Below are 25,944 nucleotides of genomic sequence, written 5' to 3'. Positions count from 1 at the left end.
AACATAAACCGAATGCATCACCTTAATATAAACATATAATATAACATTTGAAGCTAAACATGATATATCCAGGATTCTAAGATTTCCGTTCCTGATTAAAAGTACAACATATCATCTTGAATACATACTTCTATTTCTATATCACTGTCGAACACCGTAATTCAGAAAACACTAAAATCACATAATCTAAGTTCTTAAGCAAAAACTATAATCAATGTAACATACACTTCATTTCAATGACTTTAAACATCAATCTCAAAATAAAATAACAATGTTATGAAGCTTTTGGGTATTACATATGCTTTTACACCAAAGTATAACAGCAGGCCTCCATTTGGGCAAAGAGGATGAATTTGTGGGAAATATAATGAGAATTGAAAAGTAAGAGCAGACTAGTATAACTGAGTATGATAAACATTACTCAGAGTTATTAGTTGTTAAGGACCAGTTTGGATACCCTGTATTTCACCGTCCAAAAGAGGGAAAAAAATTTATTCCGAAAGCATAAAATCGACTACAGCAAATGAAATTACTTGATCAACCAGAGGGTCCATACCGACGTGACTCTAACTATAGGCAGATAAGACTTGCATCTAAGAGCATCTCCAATAAGCTCTTTATTTGAGCTCTTAAATTAAAAAATAAAGAGCCATGCCAAATTTTGAGCTCCAAGAGACTCTTAGGCTGTGTTCACTTCATGGAATGAGGGGAGAATGGAATGAAAAATTATATAGAAGTTTTAAGGAGAAAGAAGAAAGTATGAGATAATGGTGACAAAATATGAATGTTGTTAATTTTTTTTGTGAGAAAGATTGTGAAGAAACATGATGTTGAAATGGAATGAGCATTCCTTCCAAAACATGTGGGTTAGAGTTATAGGTAAAATAGTAAGGTTGGAATGATTGAAGGAATGAAAATTATATACATTTTCTTTGATCGACACCATTTTAGAGTACAAAATTCATTCCATTCCATTCACTCCAAGTGAACACAACCTTAGAGGCTCTTAGATAGCTCTTAACTAATATTTCTTAATAAATAGAATTGCTTATGTATTTAATTACTTTATTTTTGTTGGACAATCCGCGTTGAAGTCAAACAGTAACAGTTATCGTGTTCGTGTGTGTGAATAACAGACGAGCGCGAATAAACAGTGCACAAAAGAAATCAAATAATCGAGGAGACAATGGTGAATAGTTCTGAAATGTTGATCTTGTATATGTACAGGAAAAGATGGATACAATGGAACCTTGTTGCTTGCACTAATAGTTTAGTAATGGCTAGCCAGCCCTAGAGAACTGATGCAACACTTAAATTAGATAATAGTTAAAATCAAATGTAATGCTAAAAGTGCTTATTGGACAAAAGGCTAAAAGCTGAGGGTACTCACTCTGATACATTCTGATGATGAGAATGGAATCAGATTACAGTATACATCAGGATAGAATAAAGCACATGTACAAGGAGGACTGCATATACCATGTTTATTGGCAACAGCCTTACAGTGGTTTCACAATGTTAATCAAGTCGGAAACATGACTAGGTTTATACTGTCTCTGCTCAAATCAAAGACTAATGTTGTGTTTGGTTGGGGTGAATGATTCCGGAAAGAATGGAATGAAAAATGAATCATATTATGGGCAATTGTTAACAAATTTCATTCCTTCATCCATCCCATTCCTTACATTATGTGCTAGAGATCATACTTTCAATTTGAGATGGAATCCTCCATTCTCTCCTACTCCCAATTTCTTCTCAAATCTCATCATAACAATTTTGCCCCCACTTACATTTATTCCAAAACTTCCCTCCTATCCCTATTAGTTCCAAGTAATTTTACTCATTTCATTCCATTCCATTCCATTCTCCCCAACCAAATCATCATTCGAATAGTAGTGACAATGAACCGGATTCTCATGCACCAAAAGATTGCTATATATACTGGTGCAACATGAAAACAAGAGGCATATGAAATGAAACAAGTTAAACATGGTCATGTACTTGAGGATCATGTTCATCAGATTTTCCCTGCGGTTCCTCAAACACTTGATTTAGAATGTTAACTTTGCCTACTAAAGTGTTTTGGGGAACTCTCGAGGACCTTTGATATACCCATTATTTATAACATTTATCATCTAAAAAGATTATAAAAATATGTAATTAAAAAAAAAAAAACCTCAAGTTATGGGCTTTTCCTGCCCCAAGACAGGCCCTTGGTGTCATAAGGTGCTTCTCTCCCAGTTGGTGGAAGAAAGTAATTCAAAGTGATGCAAATCGCAAAACCAAAGCCAAAGCCAGTTTCAGTTGCATTGCATTTTGGAGTGAACTTTAGTGGTCAAGCAGCACCTCAGAAGTCCCGAATTTACAAGTTTAAACATCATTAGCAGTTTAGTATCTGCAGATGTACATAAGACTGTCCTGCATATGGATTATTTGACTTGCAACCTATACCCAAAATAATTTACAGTTTCCAAAATACAAGACCTACAAAAGAATATCCTCTTTGTTTGCAAGTTTTGCCTACAACACGCAAGTGCTCATTCTAACCAGAACTCTGGTGAGTCCCCGTGGCAGCGAAATCGCAATGCTGTCTAAATAGATATAACAATCAACAGTTTTTAGACAAATATTTGAAAAACTGCAAGAAGAAAGTGCACAGGAATGTAGACCAAACATGCATTTTACCAACAAAAAGTCCAATATAAATGACATCCCCACTATCCTTATTCCATAACAAGAAAACATTCCAGGCTTTAAAGATTTTCACTCTTCATCACAACTACTATATGTTAACTTATACTATCAATTTTGAACTTAAATACGAAGAAAATTTAAAAATCACATTATCTAAGATGTATCTTCCAAAGAGTTTTAACCAACATCACGTTACACATCATGTAAATATTAAATATCAATCGCAAAAAATCTTTTCAATCTGAAGCTTTTGGCCCTTAAAACAATCAAAACTTTCCTAGGGCACTAAAACTTGCAGCCTAACAGAATCTTTGACGCACAGCTAATATCTTACTCAGCTTTCACATGAGCCCGAACGACATCAAGACCTTCACTTTCCTCTCCATAATCCTGTACATCATTAAAAATGAATGTTATATTAAGCAAAACACAAAAGAAGTCCAGGAAGAGATATGATGCTGAAAAATACCTTTACAACAACGCATGAGCAGCCAACCACCTTCCGGGCATTGCCTTCTGAATCAATCTTGCACAACTGTAATGTGAACATTGTTAAACTATAGAAAAATCCAACTTAAACACAGGTTCACTCTATTTATAAACGATAAATTTATTTTTACATGTTAGAATGCCAGAAGACTTTTATGCAGCAAAACTTGTAAGTGGGCTATACATATACCACTATGGTTGAATGATAAACCAATATATGAAAAGGCTTGTGAAACCATTAAATACAATATGAGATCTAAAACACCTAAAAGAAACAAGGAAATGGAATTTATAGAACAAAACAAAATGTAGAAAGTTGTACTTACCCCAGCCCATTCACCAAGAGTCTTTGCACTAGGGACAGTTACCAAGCTCACGTTGTGGTCGGCACAAAGTGCCTTGACCAATTTGACATAGTCAGGCTGGTTGCAGTCCTCAGCCAATACACAAAGCTGGGCAGCATGTTTCTCGATGACCTTTGCACCTTCATGGAGACCTCGAGCAAGCCCCCCATGAGCAAGTGACTTCTTAAGCACAAGCTGCAAACCTGTCATGATGTCCATAGGCTCAGCTAGACCTGGTGCTGCTGCAACAGGTGCAGGTACCTCAGCTGCTACAGCCACATCTTCCCTGCAATTAAATTCACATAAAAATTTGACACTTTAGCTAATGGATACACTATCAATTGAACACAAATGACAAATTAAAGTAATGCTACCATTTTGAAAGTGCTTGGTAAAAGCAACCTTTTGACAACCATACGACAATTTTTTCAAAATTAATTCCAGTACATAACACATCAAACATTCATTAACCACCACATTTACATGCATCAACTTAATTGTGCAGCCACAAGTTGATAAAGACTGTATATAAGAAACAAAATTCTCAGTAATTGCTACAAAGAGTAACAGTAACTTACCCAGACATTTTTCTGCTTGTTCAAGTACGTAACTCAAAGCTGTTCCTAAAACAACAATGTAAACACACAAATCAGATATCAAACACTAAACTTACTTGAGACACGCACACAAACGAGTAAAAACACCCACATTAACCTAAATTCAAACCCAAAAGGTTACAACTTTACAACAGCCAACAATAAAGAACACTCAATCCATTACAATTTACAACACAACGCCCTCAAAATGAACCCACATAACGGGCCCCCAAAAAATATGCAATAAGCTCATACCCATCACTTAATCACACATTATTACATAGCAAAACCAACATTTTCAGATTCACATAAAGACTGAAACTTTATTATCTAACATCAAACATGTTTACTCAATTACAAACCCCTCAATCTCTCTCCCTCTCTCAATCTCTCTCCCCCAATCTCTCTCTCACACACACGCGCGCATAATCAAGCATTATATAAATTCCCACAAATGCAAGAAAACGACTAGAATTAAAGTAAACATAAGTAACTTGATGAAGTTTATAGGACAGTCAAGAAGCTTGATTACAAGTACTAGAGTTAAGGTTGTACCTGGTCGGAAGACGATGTTGAAACTCGGAAGAAGAAGAAGAAGATGCTGTAAACGGGGCGGAAGAAGTGAGAGAAGCGAGCTATATAACACAAACCCTAAAACCCTTTTTGGATTTACTATTTTCTCCTCCTTTTGTTTGGGCTTGTATTTCTGCAGGCTTTGATGGTCCAATGGGCTTGTTGTTTGATGGAGAAGCTGAAATGTATTTTATAATGGATAGGCCTTGATTTGGAGAATTGGGTTGGCCGCCTCCTTTTATTTTAAAATAATAAATGATAATTGGGTTGGATTAATGGGCCGTTTAGATTAATTTAAAAGAAGTGAATTATCGTTTAAATTAAAGAATTAGAGTAGAAGTGAGAAGTAAATAAGTTAATAACGTGTTTGGAAAAGAAGCAGAAGCTGTGAGACATAAGCTAGCATTCTCAGCTTCTTAAAAGTGTTTCTATTTTTTTTACACAAACGATGCTTCTAATTTTTCACACAAACAAATTAAAAAAAAGCAGAACAGGCCCTAAATATCATAAATATTTTAGATCTAATTTAAAATTTTGAACAAATATCCCTGATAAAATTTTTAAAATTCATATACAACATGATTGTAATGATAGGTGAAAACACTGATAGAAGATTAATTGAATGATCGAGAATTAATCGGAATGATTAATAAAATTAAAAATAAAATATTTTATAATATTATCATAATATTAGACATATTAATTTAATTTAAAATATAACTATCATTCAATAAATTTAATAATGATTAATCTGATTTTGAAAATTAAATAAAAAAGTACAGTTTGCATATTGAAATCTGAATTTTAGGACCGAATACAAGAATTTCGAGAATCAAAGAAATACACCACTAACATTTGTCATTGTTACTCCTACTTGGACTAACGCGTCAAATCACCGAGGCCTAACTCACAAAAGAAATACTCACACACTCTGTACTAAGAAATTAAATAACGGTCTTTCTAATGTGTGCCCAAGGGCACACAATAAGCACAAACTCTCATAGAAATGGCTTCATTTGATTGGTGGACTGGTGTAAATGCAGGCAGGCCATTAATATTTATTATCTATCCACCAATTAAAAACTACTATTCTCATGGGAGTTAGTAACTATTGTGTGCCCATGGGCACACCATAGAAAATTCGATTAAATAAAATAAAACATTTCACTTCTCTCCGTGTTGATTCAGTTGTAGTTTTATCAACACATAGTCACCGACACATTTGACTCCTAGTTGTGCAAAGCTCAACACAAACCAGTAGATCTGATCTGGGTATTACAAGGGTGTTTTGATCAAAATGTCTCGGCGAAGTGGTTCGAGTGGTACATGGGTGAGGAGCTGTTTGGTTGTGTTTGCCACTGTTTCTGCTCTCTGTGTTTGTGGGCCTGCTCTTTATTCCAAGTTCAAGAAAGATAGTCTCTCTTTTAGAGGACCTGCTTCTGCTTGTCCTGTTTGTGATTGTCATTGCCCTCCTCCTCTCTCTCTCCTCAAGATTGCTCCTGGTACATCTCTCTCTCTCTCTCTCTCTCTCTCTCTCCCAGGATTGCTGTAAATGTGATATCTTGGATGACCCTTTGACTTTTTATGTGCAATGTTGTGCTTTTGTTTGGTGTAATTGATTATCTTGGGGCAAAATGTGTTCTCCCTGTCTCTCTCTCTCTCTCTGCATTTGTATTGTGTTTACTTGGATTGGTGTAAATGTGATATCATTGCTGATTTATATGTGATTTTGTAGTTTTGTCTAGTACTCCTATAATTGATATTTGATAATCTTTGGCAAACATGCGTGCTTTAGTTTATGTTTGTTACGCTTTATGAATGTGTTGAACTTGCTTAGCTTTGGTTGTGTTGATTTGGGGATTTGGGATAGGTTTGGTTGTTGACTCAACTTGTATCTATGAGTTGGCGATTAACATACTTTTGGAGCATAATTTATATATCGGTTTTTCTATGGTGTGCCCATGGGCACACATTAAGCACCAACTCCTATAAGTTTGGTGCATTTTTATTGGTCATCTAATCATAAATAAGGATGACCCCCCTGCATATGCATCAAGTCCACCAATCAAAATCCACCAAATTTATCAAATTTAGTGCTTAATGTGTGCCCATGGGCACACACTAGAAAGACCCTTTATATATTGACTTAATAATGTTATGGTGCTCATCTTTTAAGTTTAGATTTTTGTTAAATTTTATGTATTATAGTGATAGTTATCAACATTTAGGGCCTAATTTGTGAATTTTGTGACAATTACCTATGTCATTGTGAAATATCATATAATTGTGTTAAATGTGGAGTTGTTCGTGAATTGTGTTGTCATTTTAAATTGATATTTAGGTGCTCTTTATCTAATCTAAATCCAAAATCGTTTGGAAGAAAAACATCATTTGAAATAAAATCTTTATATCCCAGCATACCCATAGATAATTTGTATACTTCTTACTAGCCGGTACAAGTTGAGGGAATTGACTAAGAAGTCATTTATTTGGAAAAATATTATCAACTGATAGTTCAATTCTGGATGATAATCTGCCTGATCGTGTAGAATGTTCAATTTTGACAAGTATATCTGGGAATTTCTATAAAGATTTAGATGCCCCTAGGCAATTATATATAGTAACTGAAGGCCCCTAGGCAATCATATATAGTAACTGAAGGCCCCTAGGCAACTCGTTTTTGAATTATTTTTTTGAAAATATGTGTCATATATTTTTATATAGATGCAAGTCCATCTTATTTGGGGGTAATAGATTATATTTCCAATGGTCCAAAAATTAAGAATATATAAAATTTTATGGGTTACCCTTGCATCCTGAGTTCCGGCATTCTTGTCCAGTTCTAGATTCTAATATTTTTTGAAATTTAAGTATATGTCGAGTTGATTTTTACCAATGTTCGACACCCACAGCCCCAACTGAGTGTGGGTAACATTCATATTTTCTTCTATATGCTTCGTATATATATACTGATGACTAATCTTGGTTTTTTCATTTGTAGAAGTTGTTTTAACTTATTATCTACTCTAGCTATTATCATTAGGACTAGCACATGATATATAGACTTGTCTTGACCAGTGCGTGGTTCTTAATGTTACTATATAAACAACTTAGAGTCTAGTAAAAGAGAAAATTGATGCATTTAGGAGGATTACTCGGTATATAGGGACAGAGGAACACCTTTAAAATCTAGATGCTGCTACTTCTCTCTGCTCATGTTATCTATATTATTTACTAATCTCATTATCATCGTTCATCAGTGAACAAGATTTAGCTATGTTAATTAGTCAGTGAGGACTGAGGACACATTCTAGATATAAAGATTACAGCAACTAAACTATCTTGTATTTGGTGTTTGTAATTTTTTTTCTTCTTGTTATTGATATTTTGGAAATTGAACCAAATAAGATTTCCACATTAATAAAATATTAATATAACTAATCTTTTGTTTTCCTCATCTCTTTTCAGGTCTGGTTAATCTATCTGTTCCAGGTAACATTCCACATAAAGTTGAGATTATCTTTACAAGCTCAGTTTGAAGCAAGCATCCATATTTTAAAGGATAAGTAATAAGTATTGAGCTTATCTCTTGACTTTTAGCTTCGTTGAGAACTAGTTAATTGCAGTTTCGCCATGACTTGACCTCATTCTTTAGGAAGTCATGTACTCATATCCTGAATGGGATATCTTACCAAATCTAAATGCTTTCGTGGTTTATAAAACATCTAAATGGATTAAATGCCTTAGATTGTATTAGCCCCGTGGTTCGTGTGAAACTAGGGATAGTGCAATCGTGTGAGGACACACTTATTTTTTGATTGGCTTGGGTTGAGACTTGAGGAGTCCAAGATGAATTGTTTGATTATGGAGTCCCGGTCTTGGCTCCTTGTTGCAAGTCAAAAACATTTAATTAAAGTCTCGTGCCTTTTACTCTGTTTTTAAAACATTACATTCAAATTGCAGCTTCCTGTATTTTTGGGATCGAACTGTCTCTGTCAACTCTCTTCCAAATTCCGACTTCTCTGACTCTTTGGTCTGGATTGCATGTAAATTGTAGCTGAGAGTATCGATTTTGCCTAAGGTCTCACCTACTGGAGTTTGTAGATTTTTTATTTATTTCACCAATCTTCTAGGCTCTAGCCATCTGTGACAACCAATCTATATTTTGTCCCTTGCTATATCAAAGGTCGTGCCCATACACAAGACTGCTACATCAATATGACCTAGGAAAGGATCCCTAATTAAGCAGCAGGTCGCTTCAGGGGTTTTAAACCCCTGATCTAGCGGATATCAAGAAACACCCAACCATCACGCGAAACCCGACCTTATATATGTTAATTTCTTTTTGTCGAAGTATCCTGTGTAGAAGAATGCATACATGTAAATGTGGCAGTTCAGCTTTAGATGAAAAGAAGTGAAAAGTGTGTGGACGGGAGCTAATATTTAGTCGGTCAGATGCTTGGGTGTTGTAATACTTTTGGACTTGGTATTTAATATAATCCATCCACCCTATCAACTGGTAAAACCTGTTCAAATTTATTAGGAAAGGCATTTAAAATTAGAGTATGCCAATTACTCCCTTTGTCCAACTCAAACTAGCTTCCTTTTTTTTTAATTTCAAATTAAATATTTTAAACCATTGTTTTTGTAAAATGTATATATCACATGATTTGAATAACAAAAACAGTCAATTCGACCAAGAAATCCAAATAAGCCAGTTTGAGTGGGACGAAGAAAGTGTATCTTATGAAATTTGAATCCATGACTAATTTTGTCGTTATTGTTACTTGAGCCGAAGTCCGAACATTTGGTTATTGATGTTCTTCTCTTTTCTTCTTCTTCTTCTTCTTCTTCTTTTTTTTTTGTAAATTGCTATTGTTGATCTACCTATGCTTTTGTGCCTAGAGCGATCCGGAAAAGTCTGTGTGAGATAAATTGAATAAATACTCCAGTTTTCGGAAGTGTCATCTTTTTGCTTCATTTGCAGTATTTATAAGATTGTTATGTATTTGGCCCCCCAATAGCACTAGCATATTAAACTGCGATTGAAGACTCGTGGATTGTAGAAACCATTCTTGGATTGGAGTTTTGGTGCACAGGGAGCTAATTAATGCCTCTGACTTGATTGTTGGAACAGCCAATTTAATTTTATTAGTATTCTTCCAACCTCACTGTCTCTATAGGCATGTCTAAGCAACCCCTTTTAAAGTATCAATTTTCCACTTCCACAAGATCTTTTTTTACTTTTCTTGAGTATAGTCCCCATTTCTTGAATACTAGGGAGTATATTTGATGACAATTCAAATCCATGACTTAAGGTTTATGGTTGTTGATTCGAGCTGAACATTTGGTTATTAATGTTTTCTTTTTATTGTAAATCTCTATAGTTAAAGTTACCTATGGTTCTGTGCCTACAGTGATCTAGAAAGTTTGTGTGAGAGATAAATTGAATGAATACTCCAGTTTTTTGGGAATATCTTCTTTTTTGCTACAAATTTATTATTTGTGTGATCGTTATGCGTTTGGCCCCCAATGTTACTAGAATATTATACTGCAAGTGAATACTTGTGGGAAAAAGTTTAGCTTCAAGGAAGCTGATTACTGCCTCTAATTTTGAATGTTGGAACAGTCAGTTTTAATTTTATTAGTGCCTTTTCAACTTCAGTGTCTTGATATGCATGTATAAGCAGGAGTTATGGTCTATATGATGGCCTTTTACTAGTGTCAGTTTTTTACTTGTAGAAGAGATCCTGCAACTTTTCTTGAGTATAGTCCGCATTCCTTGTACAAATGAACTTTGGAAACTTTCTGTTTCTAATATATTATGTAATGGTTATGTCCTTGCGGCTCGACTCTTCAGATTGTGGGAAGAATGATCCTGAACTAAATGAAGAGATGCAGAAACAATTTGTTGACCTTCTAACTGAGGAGTTGAAGCTACAAGAACTTGTTGGTGAGGAGAACATGCACCATATGAATATTACATTTGGAGAGGCACGAAGGCTCGCTTCACAGTATCAAAAGGAAGCTGAGAAGTGCAACACTGCCACAGAAACCTGCGAGCAGGCCCGGGAGCGGTCACAGGCACTGCTAACAAAAGAGAAGAAAGTGACTTCTATGTGGGAAAAACGAGCTCGTCAACTTGGCTGGGAATGAAATCAGTTCTCAAGCTTATGCAGTCTTGGTACTTTTCCCCACATCGTTTTCTTATCGTTGAAGATGAAGTTTTATCACGCTATAGTCAAATTATTAGGTGAGCAAAAACGCTCAAAGATGTGTAGCCTTGTATCAACTAGTATACCTCTGTTCCGTTTTCTTGATTTTGGCCCGCTTTTATGCTACGATATACATGACATTTTAATATGATCTATATATATTCAATATATTCTTGAAATCTTCTGATGCATCAGAATTCTACTTTCTTAGTGGTATTACAGTATTCATAGATACAGACCTGCAGTAATACACTCATACAGCCAGCTTTTTGTTTAGTACTATTAACAATCACCTACTTAAATCTAATGAATACAAAAGATAGTGGTGAGTATACTTTATTATTACATAAATACTCCCTCTGATTCTTTTTACTTTTCCCATTTGGGATGTTGGAACTGTTCACGACATGAGACAAATTACTAATTTACGCATAATTCATATGACCAAATATAGTCATGAGTGATCTTGTTAGATTCGTATTTATAAGTACTTTAATACAGTGAAATTTTTATATTTAATACTAATACAAAACTAAAAATATTAATGATTAAAAGTGTGTGTTGGCAAACGTGAAAAGTACAAATGGGAAAAGTATTAAGAGACGGAGGGAGTACAAAACTAACTAGTCAACATCATACTTTGTGCATAAACAAGTATTAAACTCTCTTTGTTAGCTGACAGATTATGATTAAGACTACAATTTAGCTTTCCAAATAGTTAAGTTGACATAAAGAGAAACTTAAGGCTGATCTTATTGGTAGAGTATGGAATTGGATATAGGTTTATTACACATGTGAGTGCTGAATTTATATATTCCTAATTCTTTTGAGTAGATGAAAGCATAGAAAGTGACAGAAATACCTAAATATCACTTTGTCCTTTTTATATAAACTAGTTAATGAGCATTTTGATTGGCACAGGCTATAGACAGAAGATCTGAGAAGAGATTTTTGGGGCCAATGTAATTCTGATTAGACAAAGCCAGCCAAAGCCCACACTGGAGAATCATCATTCAGAGTCTTGCCTTTTCCTTCCCACTGCCTATGCTGGACCCAACACAAAACCTCAGTCTGTCATTTTCTCTCTTCTTTTCATTAGTGCTTGCTTAAGTATTGATGCTTATCTCTACTGCTTTCTTTTTCATCCATTGCATGATTATCAGTAGTCTTATAAGTCCCGGGAATCATATTCATATCTCGTGTCAAAATTCGTATCCAGTGAACAAGATTCCTGCTTCCGTAAAGAACTTGTTTTCGGGTTTGAATCCGTGACCTAGTCGATAAAGAAACAAGAATGTGGAAAGAATTAAAGATCCTGTATCTTGTCAAGATGACAAAATGGAATAATGACTGAAAGTTGAATGACTGTAGATAGAAAAAAACATCTTTGAATGCCCAAGATGCTTTTCTTTGCCTGTGTGAGAGCTTGTGGATTGAGGGCCAGTTTTCATAAGCTTCACTTCACCATCTTCTTGTCGGCCACTGAACAAGAATTAGAAGTTTGTGACTGGACTTTGCAACTGTTTCGTTCTTGCGCGTTTGTACATTCATTTTCAACATACTTTCCTCCCATGTGCCAACAAAACACAGACCAGCTCAGTGTTTGAACAACCTGCATGTATCTACTTCAAGTGCTTCTTCCCCAAACTTTAACTCCCTCTTTTCCGATAATCAAACGTACTCACACACCCGTCTTATCTGAAAACTGATTCCCGTTTTATCTGAAAACTGTCTGGAACGTAAATCTCTGATTTAATTGGAAGTGAAAGCTATCCGGAACGTAAATCTTCGGTTCAATTAACAACTGAATATTGTCTAGAACGTAAATCTCCGGTTCAATTAGAAGGGAAACCTGTCTGTAATGTAAATTTTCGGTTCAATTAACTGAATTGAATTGAAAACTGTCTGGAACGTAAATGACCTGTTCAATTAAAACCGACCGGACTTTAAACGTTCGTCAAAATTAAATTAGTTCTTAGATATAAACTGATTGAACCGTAAATCTCGAGTAAATTTTGATTATATTTTAGCTTAGGATTTTTTCGCACGTTTTGGAAGAACAATTAATAGGAAATATGACTAATCTTGTACTACTAATGTTTAATAATGGTACTCTTAGTATTCCTTTTGTCAAAAGAAGATTAAAATGTTTGACATATGAAAAACATGAGATCGCAGGTTAAGTTAATCTGACTGAATTAATTACTTCAGAAAAGGTTTAGTAAAGATCTCGTCGATCTAATTTTGTCAACACATGCGTGCTCGGCCGCGAATAATTTTATACACTTCGATAGAAACTGACGATCATGCATAACATATGGATTACGAGAAACAAATGTACAAGTTGAATATATTCCGCAACTAGAAAAAGGTCCGAAAGAATATTTATGCACTATTTTCAGTCAGTTATGTTAGTTTCAATATTCATATATCTATTAACCCGGTAAGAAACGAAGCAGAGTGAAAAGGGTTGTAATTTGAGTAGAACATCTTGAACTTATTTTAGGTTCGGGCATGTGACTGGAATTAAATTTTATATAATTTAGTTTAAATACTTTTTAAATTCGATTACTTAAAGAGTTGGTATATATTGAATTTAAGCAAAACTTGGCTCGAACTGAAAAATTCGATTTAGACTCGAGCTCGAATTCGAGAGGTTATAATTTGAATCAAGCACCTTAAAATTTCTTTCGCTTTGAACACTTGACTCGTATTGAATTTGTGTATAAGTTAAATTTGAATATTCTTAAAACTTGATTAGTTAACCAGTTGAGCATGTATTGAACACGACCAAAACTCAATACTCGAACTTAAAGGTTGTAATTTGAGTCGAGCACCTTAAACTCACTCTCTTTGGAAACTTAATTGAATCGAACTTTATATAAAAGTTAAATTTTGATTATATTTTTAAACTCGGTTGGTTAATGAGTAGAGCACGTTCGAATTCGAACTCAAAAACTTGGTTGGACCCGAGCTCGAACTCGAATTTGAGGGGTTGTAACCAAAATTAAGCACCTTGAACTCACTCTCGGTTCGGACACTTGATTGGAGCTGAACTCATATAAGTTAAAAAAATATATATTAAACTCGATTAGTTAACGATTTGAGTATGTATTCAACTCGAACTAGAACACGGTTCAAACTCAAAAATTTGATTGGAGTTGAAGTTCAAACTAAAAGGTTTGTTTTTGAGTCGAGCGTCTTGCACTCATTCTCGGTTCGTACACTTGACTCAAATCGAACTCGTATTCAATTTATTTGAATATATTTTTTTAAACTCTCGATCTATCCACGAGTCGAGTATGTGTCGAACTTGACCAGAACTCGGTTAAATTTAAATATATTTTTTAAATATGATTAGTTAAAGAATCGAGTATGTGTGAAACTTGCCTAGAACTCGTCTCGAATATTAGGGGTTGTAGCATCTCAGTTCACACACTTGGCACTTGATTCGAATCAAATTCATATCTAAGTTAAATTTGGATATTTATTAAACTCGATTAGTTAAAAAGTTGAGTATGTGTTAAATTTCGCTCGAACTCAAAACTCAATCTCAAGCTCGATTTCGAGGGTTGTAACTTGTGTTTAACACTTTGAAGTCACTCCCGGTTCGGACACTTGATTCAAAGTGAACTCATATATAAGTTAGATTTGAATTGTTTTTACTCGATTAATTAGCGATTTCAGTATGTGTCAAACTCTCCTATAACTCGTCTCGAACTGAAAAACTCTGTTCGGATTCGAGATAGATCGAGCTCAAACAAGTTCATAATTTCTTATTAAATTTTATTTATATTATATATGTTTGAAAATTGATTATAGTTATAATTTCTATTTTAATTTCAACTATTAGACTTGCTTAATTCAACTCAACTCTTTTATGATACGGATTTGGTTCAGTTAAAATTTACACCCATATGCAATGAGCTGAACTGAGTTATTATTCTACTCCCTTATGTATATGTTTGGGACAGAGGGTTGGACATATGCATTTTAAGGGGTTTTATAAAATATAGCTCCAGAAATTATTTAAATATTTAAAATGGAAAATACAATTATATAGTATAGGATTACTGAAATACTAGCTCAACAATATAATAAATTATATGGAAACGAGTGAAATGAAAGGAACAGGCAGGTTCAGAGATACAGTTGCTATGTTGTGCGGTGATACATGAATTCAAGTATCCAGTATACTTTTGTCCATTTTCAAGTAAATCGAAGGGCTTCCACGGGTTTTTTCCGGTGGAAAGCCCTAACCCTTTCATTATCTTTTACTCTCATTAATTTTCTCTCAATAAAACCAAATCTTTTGGGTGTTTGTGTGTCTCTTCTCTTGGAGTGTTTGTTTCATCTCTCATTTTGGATTGTTTTGTTATGTTTTTGTTTAGTTATGATTGACTGTATCGAATCTGGGATGGGGGTGATTATTGCAAGAGCTCACTTTTCACAACCAAAGATTGTTTATCCTTCACGGGTTTCAGTTTCGGCATTTCTATAAATACTATTCGACATGTAGTTGGCTCGGGTGCCTTCAGCAGGTTTATAGCTGGTGTTCGACATATAGATAGCTGTGGTGCCGTTTCTCTAATCTCAATTTATGTGATTGGTGTTTCTGAACATTGGTCTATCAATGGTTTTTATGTGATATAGTCAATTGCGATGTTACTATTTCCAGAGATGTTTGTGCAATTTGGATCGCTTGAGATGTCTTTAATTTCGTTTTTAGCTTTAAGAATTTTTAAATTTTATGTTTTAAACGATCCGGAAACAAATCATCTAATTATTTTTAGTATATTATTTGGTTTACCACCTGGTTGTATCAACAGTTGGGAGTTTGTCCCGGCTGTTTTATATCCAAGTAGTGAAATCTTTTTCCATTTGTCAAAAATAGAAAAAAGTATCTTATATACTCCCTCCGTCCCACCCATTTCTTATCGAATGGGTTGGGCACGGAGGTTAAGAAATATGTATAAAGTAGTGGAAAAGAGGAAGAAAAGTGGAGAAAGTGGTGGGACCCATTGATTTTTAATGTATAAAAAGAGGATAGTGGAGTAAAAGTAGTGTGAAAAGGAAAGAAAAGTAGAGAAGTGGTGGGACCCATTAACTATTTTTGGTAAGTTTTGAAATGTAAAGAATTGGGTGGGACATCCCAAAAAAGAAAGTGTAAAGAAATGGATGGGACGGAAGGAGTACTAAAATACGAGTATTCATCGGTTACATTAATCTATACTATACTATAATAAGCCAACATAGGTATATTTTGTAGTCCCATTTTTTGTTTGTATTTTTTGGTTTGGTCGTTTTGTTTATCGTCCAGAAGCTAATACTAAAACTCTCTGTCCTGCTAACATTCTATCTCTTAATAGTATTAGTTTTATAAACAAAAACAAATACTACAAATTTCATAAGATACACTCATCTTTTAAGCAGACCCTGTAGTTTCACTTCAGCGCCTCCACCTCATTCTCTCATATCACTTCCCCTCTCTCCGACGTAGTTTTGCTTCCCGATTAGGGCTTTTCTCCGCCGCGCTTCGCAATCTCCAATCACCGATTCCATGGGCTCCGAAGAAATCGAGTGGCCCGCGAATCGAGTTCGCGACACTTTTATCAAGTTTTTCGAAGATAAGCAGCATGTTAATTGGAAATCCAGCCCTGTTGTTCCTCACAATGATCCTACTCTGCTCTTCGCTAACGCAGGTCTGTTGTGCGTGATGTTTTTCAAGTGATTCTGGTTTTACTGTGGTAATTTATTGGTTTTTACTGTTTGATAGTGTTGCAATTTGTGGTGTTTGTGATCTTTGTAGTAAAGTTTTAAGGTTCATAGCCAGCTGTTTACTGTTTCAGCATGTTGAAAAGTATTCAGTGATGTTTTTATCGACAGTTGTGAATTGTTATTCGCCATTTAAATTGAGGTTGAATTGATGGATTTTTACTATATAGGAATGGTGAGAGTTATATATATATTCGAAGTTTATTTATATATTTTAAATCTATAGTTTAGTGTTTTATTGATGTCTATTTTTCTGTTATAGTATTTTGAAGATTATGCGGTGAAGTGTTTGGATTATTTTGACAGGTTTTTAGGTGATTAGAGTGTTGAATTGTTATTTGATGGTTTATATTGGGTGTTCTGTTGCAGGGATGAATCAATACAAGCCTATCTTTTTAGGAACTGCTGATCCCAACACTCAGCTGAGTAAGCTAACACGTGCTTGCAATACACAGAAGTGTATAAGAGCGGGTGGGAAACATAATGATTTGGATGATGTTCGTAAAGATACTTATCACCACACTTTCTTTGAGATGCTTGGTAATTGCTCCTCTCGTGGGCATGGGAGCTTCTCACCAAGGCATGTTCTAATGTTTTTTGGTTAACAAATTGAGCTACAATATATAATATATGAGCAAAAATCGAGACATTAGTTTCTTAACGGTTACTGATATCAGGTGTACAAATTACCTGAAGATCGAATTTATGCTACCTATTTTGGTGGTGATGAAAAGTCTGGCCTTGACCCTGATACTGAAGCTAAGGCTTTGTGGCTCAAATATCTTCCAAAGAAACGCGTATTGCCATTTGGTTGTAAGGTAAGAGCTTCATATTAGGTTTTCTACCCTTTGTTTCTTTTTCGTGATTAAAGCATCTCGTGTCTTTGTATTGTTTACATGACAAAATAAATGATTTGTCGGGTTTCTGAAGAATCATTAATAGTGTTGTGTCCAATTTAGGTATATCACTTTTGAAACTATAAGTGTTTAAATAGTCATTGAAACATGTGAAAGTGTTTCTAACCTGAAGTAGAGATCTGTGTTCTGATATTGATATGTTGATGAGGTTTTTAAAATCCTCACGGGCTTACTTTTTTGTCAATTCGGTTGGAGTTTAGTAGTGTACTATTTGTATGTGTTCTATGTAATCTTAGGGGTAAAGCAGTGGCACCAACTCCAGATAACGGGGTAAATATATAATTAATTTTAATTGGATGATTATGTGTATAAGAAGGATCACATTATTATTATTATTATTATTATTATTATTATTATTATTATTATTATTATTATTATTATTATTATTGTGAGGAGCCAAACACTCATTATCACTAAAATTTGTGTGAAATTTTGGAAACAATTTTTGAAATAACTGACATTTTCTAAATAAGAAATTGGTAAGGACTTGAAAAAGGTAAAGCAAATGTTAACAAAATTAGCAGCATAGAATAATGAACATAATTAGGTGATAAATGTATGGAATAAAAAAGTAAAAGACAGAGTGGGGTGGGAAGTTGCAGTATCCACTCCGGACAAAAGGTGTTATGATTCCATTCTCTTGCTATAAAAGCAAATGTCTCTCCTTTTATGTAGCCAATCACAACTATCTAATTACCCCTCTGACTCTCTCCTTTATTACAACATTCTCTTTTTATCTCCATTCTTTTCTTGATAAATACCAAATCTTTGTCTTGATAATCTTCATCCTCTGCCTCTGCAAGAATGACAGTAGATGACAAAATTGATGGTGAAAAAGAGCAGTTCCCTGTGGGCATGAGAGTTCTTGCTGTTGATGATGACCCCACTTGTCTTAGACTCTTGGATACTTTGCTCAGGCGCTGCCAGTACAATGGTTTCTTTCTGGGTTTTCATCTTTCAAATTAAAGCTCAAAGCTTTCTGCTTTCAACTTTATTTATTATTTTTTTCCAGATTTTACTTGTTCTTCCTGGATATTTAATTGCTCTTGCTTCTTCTTTTTTCCTGCCAATCTGTTTGAGAATTTACTTCTAGGATTCCACCAAGAGAATTTGATTTGGATGATACTATGATTGTTTTCAGTTCAGTGAGTTATGATAATCTGTACAACTTCAAAATAAATTGTGCTTTTTTGTGAGCTTTCTGTTTGCTGTTCTACTAATATGCAACTTGAGTTCATCACAAATGCATGCTTCAGATGTTTATATGTTGTAGACCGGTATTGATTTAGTTACTTTATGTTTGTCACAATGTGGATTTGTTTGTTTTTATGTTCTGGTTTCCCTTTCGTGGCTTTAGTAAAGTTTATCGCTTTAGGTATATTTATGGCATTTGTTTTGTTGGCAGTAACGACCACGAGTCAAGCAGTAGTGGCATTGCAGATGTTAAGGGAAAACAAGGACAAGTTTGACTTAGTTATCAGTGATGTCCATATGCCTGACATGGACGGTTTCAAGAGTATTTTAATATCACATTTTTTCCTTTTATTTTCTATTAACGAAAATCAGCCTTGACCATGAACACGAAATGTGCATCCACTATATTGAGGTATCCAAACCCTAGATATTCGAATATAGGGGCAAAATTAGCTTCATCGTCAGTCTACAAAGGTAATAGTGCTTATTGCTCCTTCTGTTTCCCCGATTCTTTGTATCTCTTATTGTATCTATCCACGTATTTGTGAAATTGAAATTCATACAGATCTTATATGTATATGCTTGCGCGTTGTTAGAGATCTTATTATTAGGTATCTTGTCACTATTTGATGCTTCTAATTCACAAATTCTTAGTCACTTTACTTGGACGGCGGACGATTACAATTTATTTGGCTGTAAGACAGGTTTGTTTATCGATAATTTCGGTACATAATTTTACAGTATATTGATAAGCGGATTTGTCTTTTTTCTTTTTTATACGTTTTAATATGATAGTTTGGTTTTATAGAGTAGAAGAGGATGTTATATTTATAATAGTTTTTGATAAAGGGGACAAAGTGTATTAACTAATTTGTTTTTTGTTGCAGTGTTATGTCATCTGTTTCGAGTAGTTTAAATTCGTGTCTGCGTTAAACCAATGAAGGTAACTCTAATACCATTTTATTATTCACTGAATGCATGGTATCTTGAAATCGCCTTCTTTTAAAATACGATGATAGATATCAGTCTAGAGTTGTTGCTTATCCTTGTTTCACTGACGATTGTGATGGTCTCAGTGCTGTTATTTACCACTCCTGTGTTTTTTAGCAATAAAACTACATCACACTGGCAACCTCTATATGTTTTTTGTTTAATTCTTATAGGCCTTAAAACTGCTCAAACACACAACCTCCGTCCAAGGTCCTGCATCTGAGGAATTTTCCATGAGAGTGCACTGAGGAGGAACTGATTGAACTTGGTAAACCATTTGGTAAAGTTGTCAACACCAAGTGTAATATTGGAGCCAACCGAAACCAAGCTTTTATTGAATTTGTAAGCGTGCATCAGTTTTCTCATTCTCTTCCGTTTGGCTTAGTCACCTAGCCCCTTTTAATTGTATTAATGCTTGATAATATTTGTTGTTAACTAATCTGTGTACATGTTTCTTTTTGTTTTGGTTTAATAGGCTGAAGCGGCTCAGGTCCGAGGGAAAACTTTCTACCTACAGTATTCCAATAGGCAAGAAATAGTGAACTACAAAACTACTGCAGATGTTGTTGGAAATGTGCTGGAGATGTTGCAGATCGCCGAGAGCTTAGTAGCTGAACGCAAAATACAAACAAAGAGGCGAATAAAAAACTGAAAGAGGTAAGCTTAACTACCTAAATCATATTCACATTGCAGTAGGATTTTGTTAGAATAATAAATGAATATTAGCGAGCACAAATACATGTGCCTATTCATACTGGCCAACCAATTTCTATATGCAGTCAATTTGTATGGATAAGTTCATTCCAAAGCTGGGTGTCTTTAAGTCAAGGGTGCAGTGCCCTCTGGAGGAGGTGAATGAACTCATGAAAGTTGATCAAGTGCTCGAGTTTATGGCTTTTGTTGGGCCTGGTATCTCAAAAATTGCTAAGGCTGATGTTTAGTGGTAGTCCTGCATGCTATTATATATATGTATGGTTAAGGGGTAGTATTTGAGGTCTCAGTTTCTCTTTCTCAGTAGTTTGTATGGTATTTTGTTTGCTTGGTCTTCCCAATTGGTTGGGGTTCTTTTCGTTGTGACCTTTGCAAGATTATATGAGATTTACGGAATTACGGTACTTTATTTTTTTAGATAGTTCTCAGTCTTCTTAATTGTATCACTTGAAATATTGATAAATTAACTTGATATTCATTTTTATATTAGAGAAAAGTTCAAGCATAATTAAATTTTAGAATTTTTATATTAAATAGTGCAATGAAAATGTATATTAGAATTGAATATAAAATAAAATAATATTACTCAAAAGTAATATATATCTCAATATATATTTTCAAATCAAGCAATTTATAACTTTAAAATATCAATGAAATTCATGTTTTTTTTTATTTTTTGAATTAAGTTTTTAGTTTTCTCATTTTAAATCGAAAACCACATTTTATTTTCTTTTCTTTTGACCAACTGAATTTTTTCTTTTTCAACACATTCCTGCAAAAAATTGTAATGTTCCTCTTGTAGAGACTGTCATTTTGTGAGTTTGTACTTTCTCTTCTTGGTCAATGCCCCCGGTTTCCTGTTTCTGATGTCGAAACAAATATATTGAATAACAAATTATACATTCATAAGGTATATTCTTACAATGTCAATATGATTTATATCTTAATTTTGGAATTTTGTTTTAACAGAGAAGAACTAACTTGAACCGGGAAAGGAAGCGGATAAGTTTGAAAATCTTTTAAGGCTCAAACAGACCAACATATTCGTTGCACCGTTATGTATCTGATATTGACCATAATGTGAGTACGAATTAGTAAATATATTTACATTTGAATGGTTTGTAAATGTTATTTCAACTTCAGAAAATGCAGTAATAACCTCTTAATTTCAGGTGACCGAAGCGGGTTGGTGCTTTATTTAGTAGCTATGGACAAGTAAGTATATCAGGCTTTGATTAATTGTGATCAATCATTAAGAGTTATTGTCTAATGCAAAATTCAATTCTCAACACAACTACACTTATTCATTTCTCGACACAACCACACTTTAGAGTTTAGCGCATGCTGAAAAATAAAAATATTAAATGTACATACTATTATTTTATAATATATAAAAATATTGTACAAGACAAACTTTCAAAAGGGAATATAACCAATCGATTAATAAAATTTAATATCATTTTATTTAATTATAATAAAACACTAATAAAATAAAACACTAATATTTCAAAAAAGAAAATAATAAAAAAACATAATAAAATGATATTAAGCTTGAAAATTAATAAAATTAAAATTATATGGTCACCCGTGCTTTGCACGGGTTATAGGCTAGTATATCATTAAAGTATAGATGTGGATAATGTGATGAATGTAGAAAATAAAATTGTACCGTAACTGATATGAAACCATCATATCTGATGATGTGATTCCTATCTATAGCTCTAGGAAGCTGCAGAAGTGATTGAAGAGGAAATGAAACTTCTCTGTCAAAGACAATTGAAGAGGAAACTTCATTACTCGATTACGTTATAGCTGTGATAGCTATCTCTGGAGTATGTAACATGACCTAACAACGAGTTGATTTCAACGCTCTCCCTCTCATATATATCGTCGTTTTCTTCTCAAAAGAAAATTATTTATATCAAATTATATATCAAATTCGATAATTTTTGAAATAATCCCTCTGTCCGTCCCATTCATTTTTTACATTTTTGTCCACTACTCGACACACATTTTAATATTTTTATAAAATTTAATTTTTAAATTTTTTCTGAATAAGAATTTAAATATTGAATTTTTATTCAGAAATAAAATTAAAAATATACGTATCACATCTCCGTCAACTAACACATACTCCCTTCGTCCCTTTTTAGTTGTCATATTTCTATTTTTATCGGTCAAGTTGACTCTTTTATTATTTTAAAAAACAAAAAATTACATTTCAAAGTAGATTAAAAATTATTTCCGGTGATATATTTTTTCTATTTTATTAATTGATATAATATTAATAAATTTCAGTCAAACTTTGGTCAATTTAACCGATAAAAAATCAAATGTGACCAATTAAAAAGGGACGGAGAGAGAGAGAGGGGACTGAGATCGTATATATGTCATTGATAAAATGTGTATTTTTTATCATTATATAGTAAAAATATAAATTAGTTAAAGTATAAGGAAAACGGAAGGCAGAGTTATGATATGGTTGATGGCTCACAAAAATACAAAATCTAGTAACTCTCAACTGCATGAACAATAAAAAGCCTGTTGACTAAGGAGGAGAATACATGTCAGAGTAGTGTTTTTTTCTTATTCCTTTGAAGAATTTCAGGGAACTGATGGCACCATAAGATTTGATGCTTGCAAAGGATAAGAACGTGATCTGAGTAGGGAGATTTTAGAAACATGTGAAAATTAAGATTTCTAATATATTTAAGAACAGGTTCATTGTAAGTAAAAAAGTATAAAATAGATGTTATTCTTGTAATTAAGATTTTTTTTCCTGAAGATAAAGAAAAATATACATTCTTATCATTCTAAAATATATTTTGATTAAAAAACATACTAATTTCTTTTAACTGGGCAAGAAATTATATTTCATGTGTATTAATATTCTTTTATTATTAATTATTTATATAGTACTCCCTCCGTCTCTAAATATTTTTCCTGTTTGTACTTTTCACGTTTGTCAACACACATTTTTGATCGTTAATATATTTCATTTCGTAGTAGCATTAAATATAAAAACTTCACCGTATTAAAGTACTTGTGAATACGAATCTAACAAGATCACTCATGACTATATTTAATTTCATAGATTAGATGTAAATTAGTAATTTGTCTCATGTTATGAACAGTACCGACATCACAAACAGGAAAAGAAAAAAGAAACGGAGGGAGTAATTAATTACTTATAAGTAGCTGAATTTGTTATTTTGATATCCGACAGCATATTGAAAAGTAAATAAAATTAGGTTACAAGAGAAGAAAAATGTGTACTTCATGTGTAAATATGTTGGAGTACTCTACCGTTAAATAAAATAAATAATATTCATCAACTTGGAAGAAATAGATGGGGTATATATGTCAAGGCAGGACAGAAGCAGATGATGACTGTCTCCCTTTCTTTACTTGAGTTGTTACTTAAATAAGACCCTGTAACTGTAAACTCTCTCCTCCTTATATGCAAATCATCATATATATTTGCCAGCCTGCCTTGCCCTTTACATTTTTTCATTTTTTTTTTGAGCTTTGAGTTTTTGTTGATCAAATTAGTATATATCATTCAGTTCCCACAATCAAGCTGGAAAGTTCAATTTTCATCCTCAATTTCTTCAAATCAATCATTAAAAGTATTTCCGCGAACTGTTTGTTCTCGGAAAAACTAGTTCTCCTTTGAGTCTCGCCCTATATACATAAAAACTTGTTACTCGAGTCTTGCCATCTTATTTTTATCAAAATGGAGAGTCAAAGAGAAGGAAAACAAGTGGATGGCCATGATGATCAAGAACTCAAAACCCCTAATCTCTTGCTAGATCTAAGCCTCTCCAGCTGCAGCCAAGTTCAAGATCTTGATCCAGACGAGTCGGTGATTAAACATCAAGAACCTGCAGATCATAATCTCAATCTCATGATCAACTACTTAGATGATGAGAATGATCATACATATTCACCAAGAGCTAACAACTCATCCGAGCCTCGAGTCTTCTCATGCAACTATTGCCAAAGAAAATTCTACAGCTCACAAGCTCTCGGAGGCCACCAAAACGCTCACAAACGAGAGAGAACCATCGCGAAACGACGACAAAGGATCGGATTCATGGACTCATCCTCATCCTCCTTCATGGACCAAAACCCTAGCATGGCTTCTCTTCCTTTGCATGGCTCATACAATAGGTCTCTTGGAATCAAGGTCCATTCCATGATCCATAAGCCTAGTCAAGTTACTTATAATTTCTCCTCAAATGGTTTTGGTCATTTAGTACCGTCACTACAACAAAACAGGACAAAACCGACCGTCTACAGGCCTCCTGTTATAGGCCGGCTGGCGCAACCACCGGAGAATAGTTACCACCTTGTAGCACCGCCGTCTGGCGGCGGTGCTGCTAGGTTTGATAGTGTGTGGAAGTTTTCTCCGGGAGGGGACGGTGGTAGAGGATATAATAGGTGTGAGAGTGGGAGCCTTTTGAAAAAGACAAATCATCAAGAGGATTTTCAAAAGCTAGACTTGTCCCTTAAACTTTGAATTATTAGTTTCTAGACTATCATTTGCTACAATAATTTTCCTCTTTGTGTAATTGCTTCATGTATAAATATGAGAGTTCTTTTCCGATGAATTAATTCTTAGCAGATTTTTTTTGTGTATTATTATATACAGTTGAACTTCTCTACAATAATAGATAATCACCTCTTATAATTAATGAAAAAATGGATTTCAAGTACTAATCGGTCCCGTTAAAATATTGAAATATAACATAAGATCTGTTTAGGATTTTTTTTAACATTTTAAAATTTTATATGGACCGGTTCTTAATACGGTATCAGAGTTTCGGTTTGACGGAGGCTTTAAGAATTGAGCATCCTGTCACGGGTTTAGAGTTGTCGGGACGTGACAGTCCGCTGTCCACTCCTCAACAGTGGCGGAGCCAGACAAAATATTCAAGGGGGGCACTTTTAATTTTTCGATTATTCTTAAAATATGTTACTTGAATAGTTTTACAAATTCGAACAGCAACTACTACAAACCGGAACAAACAGACCTGGCTAAACATCCTACCCTTCAAATCTTATTTGAAAACCAACCTGCTACCACAACTGATTTAGACATACAAATCCTAGAGAAGCATGACTATGCTGAAACTACTGCTAGGACTGAAATAGACCGAAGCTGTAAAGATTTTATGAAGAAATTTAATATAACATAATATTTGGGGCCCACAAATATTATGTGGGGCCCACAAAGGAAAACCTGTGGGGGCACGTGTCCCCCAGGCCCCAGTGTGGCACCGCCACTGCTCCTCAACCCAAAAATGAAATTTCGATTGAGGAAGTGTTGAAATATAACATAATATTTACTTGAGACCTTCTTCTAACACTTTAAGATTTGAATGGATCTGTTCTCAACAAGTCTTAATATGTAAACTCCTTTTTGTGATAATTCTTTTAAATG

General features: G+C 34.0%; 4 protein-coding genes across 6 annotated transcripts; 3 read left to right on the top strand and 1 right to left on the bottom strand.

The window, feature by feature from the left end:
* Window positions 1-2,819: 2,819 nt before the first annotated feature.
* Window positions 2,820-4,857, bottom strand: LOC108224094 (small ribosomal subunit protein eS12). The gene is made up of 5 exons (XM_017398646.2): window positions 4,679-4,857; window positions 4,106-4,150; window positions 3,510-3,813; window positions 3,164-3,229; window positions 2,820-3,084 (listed from the first exon to the last, which is right to left on the bottom strand). Exons 2-5 carry the CDS (start codon window positions 4,111-4,113, stop codon window positions 3,025-3,027), a joined length of 438 nt encoding a protein of 145 aa, XP_017254135.1. The 5' UTR covers window positions 4,114-4,150; window positions 4,679-4,857; the 3' UTR covers window positions 2,820-3,024.
* A 927-nt stretch (window positions 4,858-5,784) lies between these two features.
* Window positions 5,785-11,090, top strand: LOC108223804 (uncharacterized). Its single transcript, XM_017398229.2, has 3 exons — window positions 5,785-6,198; window positions 8,165-8,188; window positions 10,557-11,090. Exons 1-3 carry the CDS (start codon window positions 5,994-5,996, stop codon window positions 10,850-10,852), a joined length of 525 nt encoding a protein of 174 aa, XP_017253718.1. The 5' UTR covers window positions 5,785-5,993; the 3' UTR covers window positions 10,853-11,090.
* Window positions 11,091-16,242: 5,152 nt separating this feature from the next.
* Window positions 16,243-20,915, top strand: LOC108215419 (alanine--tRNA ligase-like). Of its 3 annotated transcripts, XM_064093506.1 has the most exons (9): window positions 16,243-16,613; window positions 17,056-17,266; window positions 17,364-17,504; window positions 18,407-18,537; window positions 19,009-19,501; window positions 19,685-19,740; window positions 19,961-20,129; window positions 20,263-20,444; window positions 20,567-20,915. In XM_064093506.1, the coding sequence occupies exons 1-5, from the start codon at window positions 16,472-16,474 to the stop codon at window positions 19,173-19,175; spliced, it is 792 nt and encodes a 263-aa protein (XP_063949576.1). In that variant the 5' UTR covers window positions 16,243-16,471; the 3' UTR covers window positions 19,176-19,501; window positions 19,685-19,740; window positions 19,961-20,129; window positions 20,263-20,444; window positions 20,567-20,915. The 3 variants fall into 3 exon arrangements, with proteins under 3 accessions (XP_063949576.1, XP_063949578.1, XP_063949577.1); XM_064093508.1 differs by lacking the exon at window positions 18,407-18,537; XM_064093507.1 differs by lacking the exon at window positions 18,407-18,537 and having other exon boundaries at window positions 19,009-19,740.
* Window positions 20,916-24,234: 3,319 nt separating this feature from the next.
* LOC108220881 (zinc finger protein 1) lies at window positions 24,235-25,020 on the top strand. The gene has a single exon (XM_017394764.2). It carries the CDS (start codon window positions 24,235-24,237, stop codon window positions 25,018-25,020), a length of 786 nt encoding a protein of 261 aa, XP_017250253.1.
* Window positions 25,021-25,944: the final 924 nt, after the last annotated feature.

This window comes from Daucus carota, chromosome 5 (assembly GCF_001625215.2).
Source record: "Daucus carota subsp. sativus chromosome 5, DH1 v3.0, whole genome shotgun sequence".
Classification (NCBI taxonomy): domain Eukaryota; kingdom Viridiplantae; phylum Streptophyta; class Magnoliopsida; order Apiales; family Apiaceae; genus Daucus; species Daucus carota.
The sequence above is the reverse complement of the archived record's forward strand: the minus strand, read 5'-3'. Positions and strand labels throughout refer to the sequence as shown.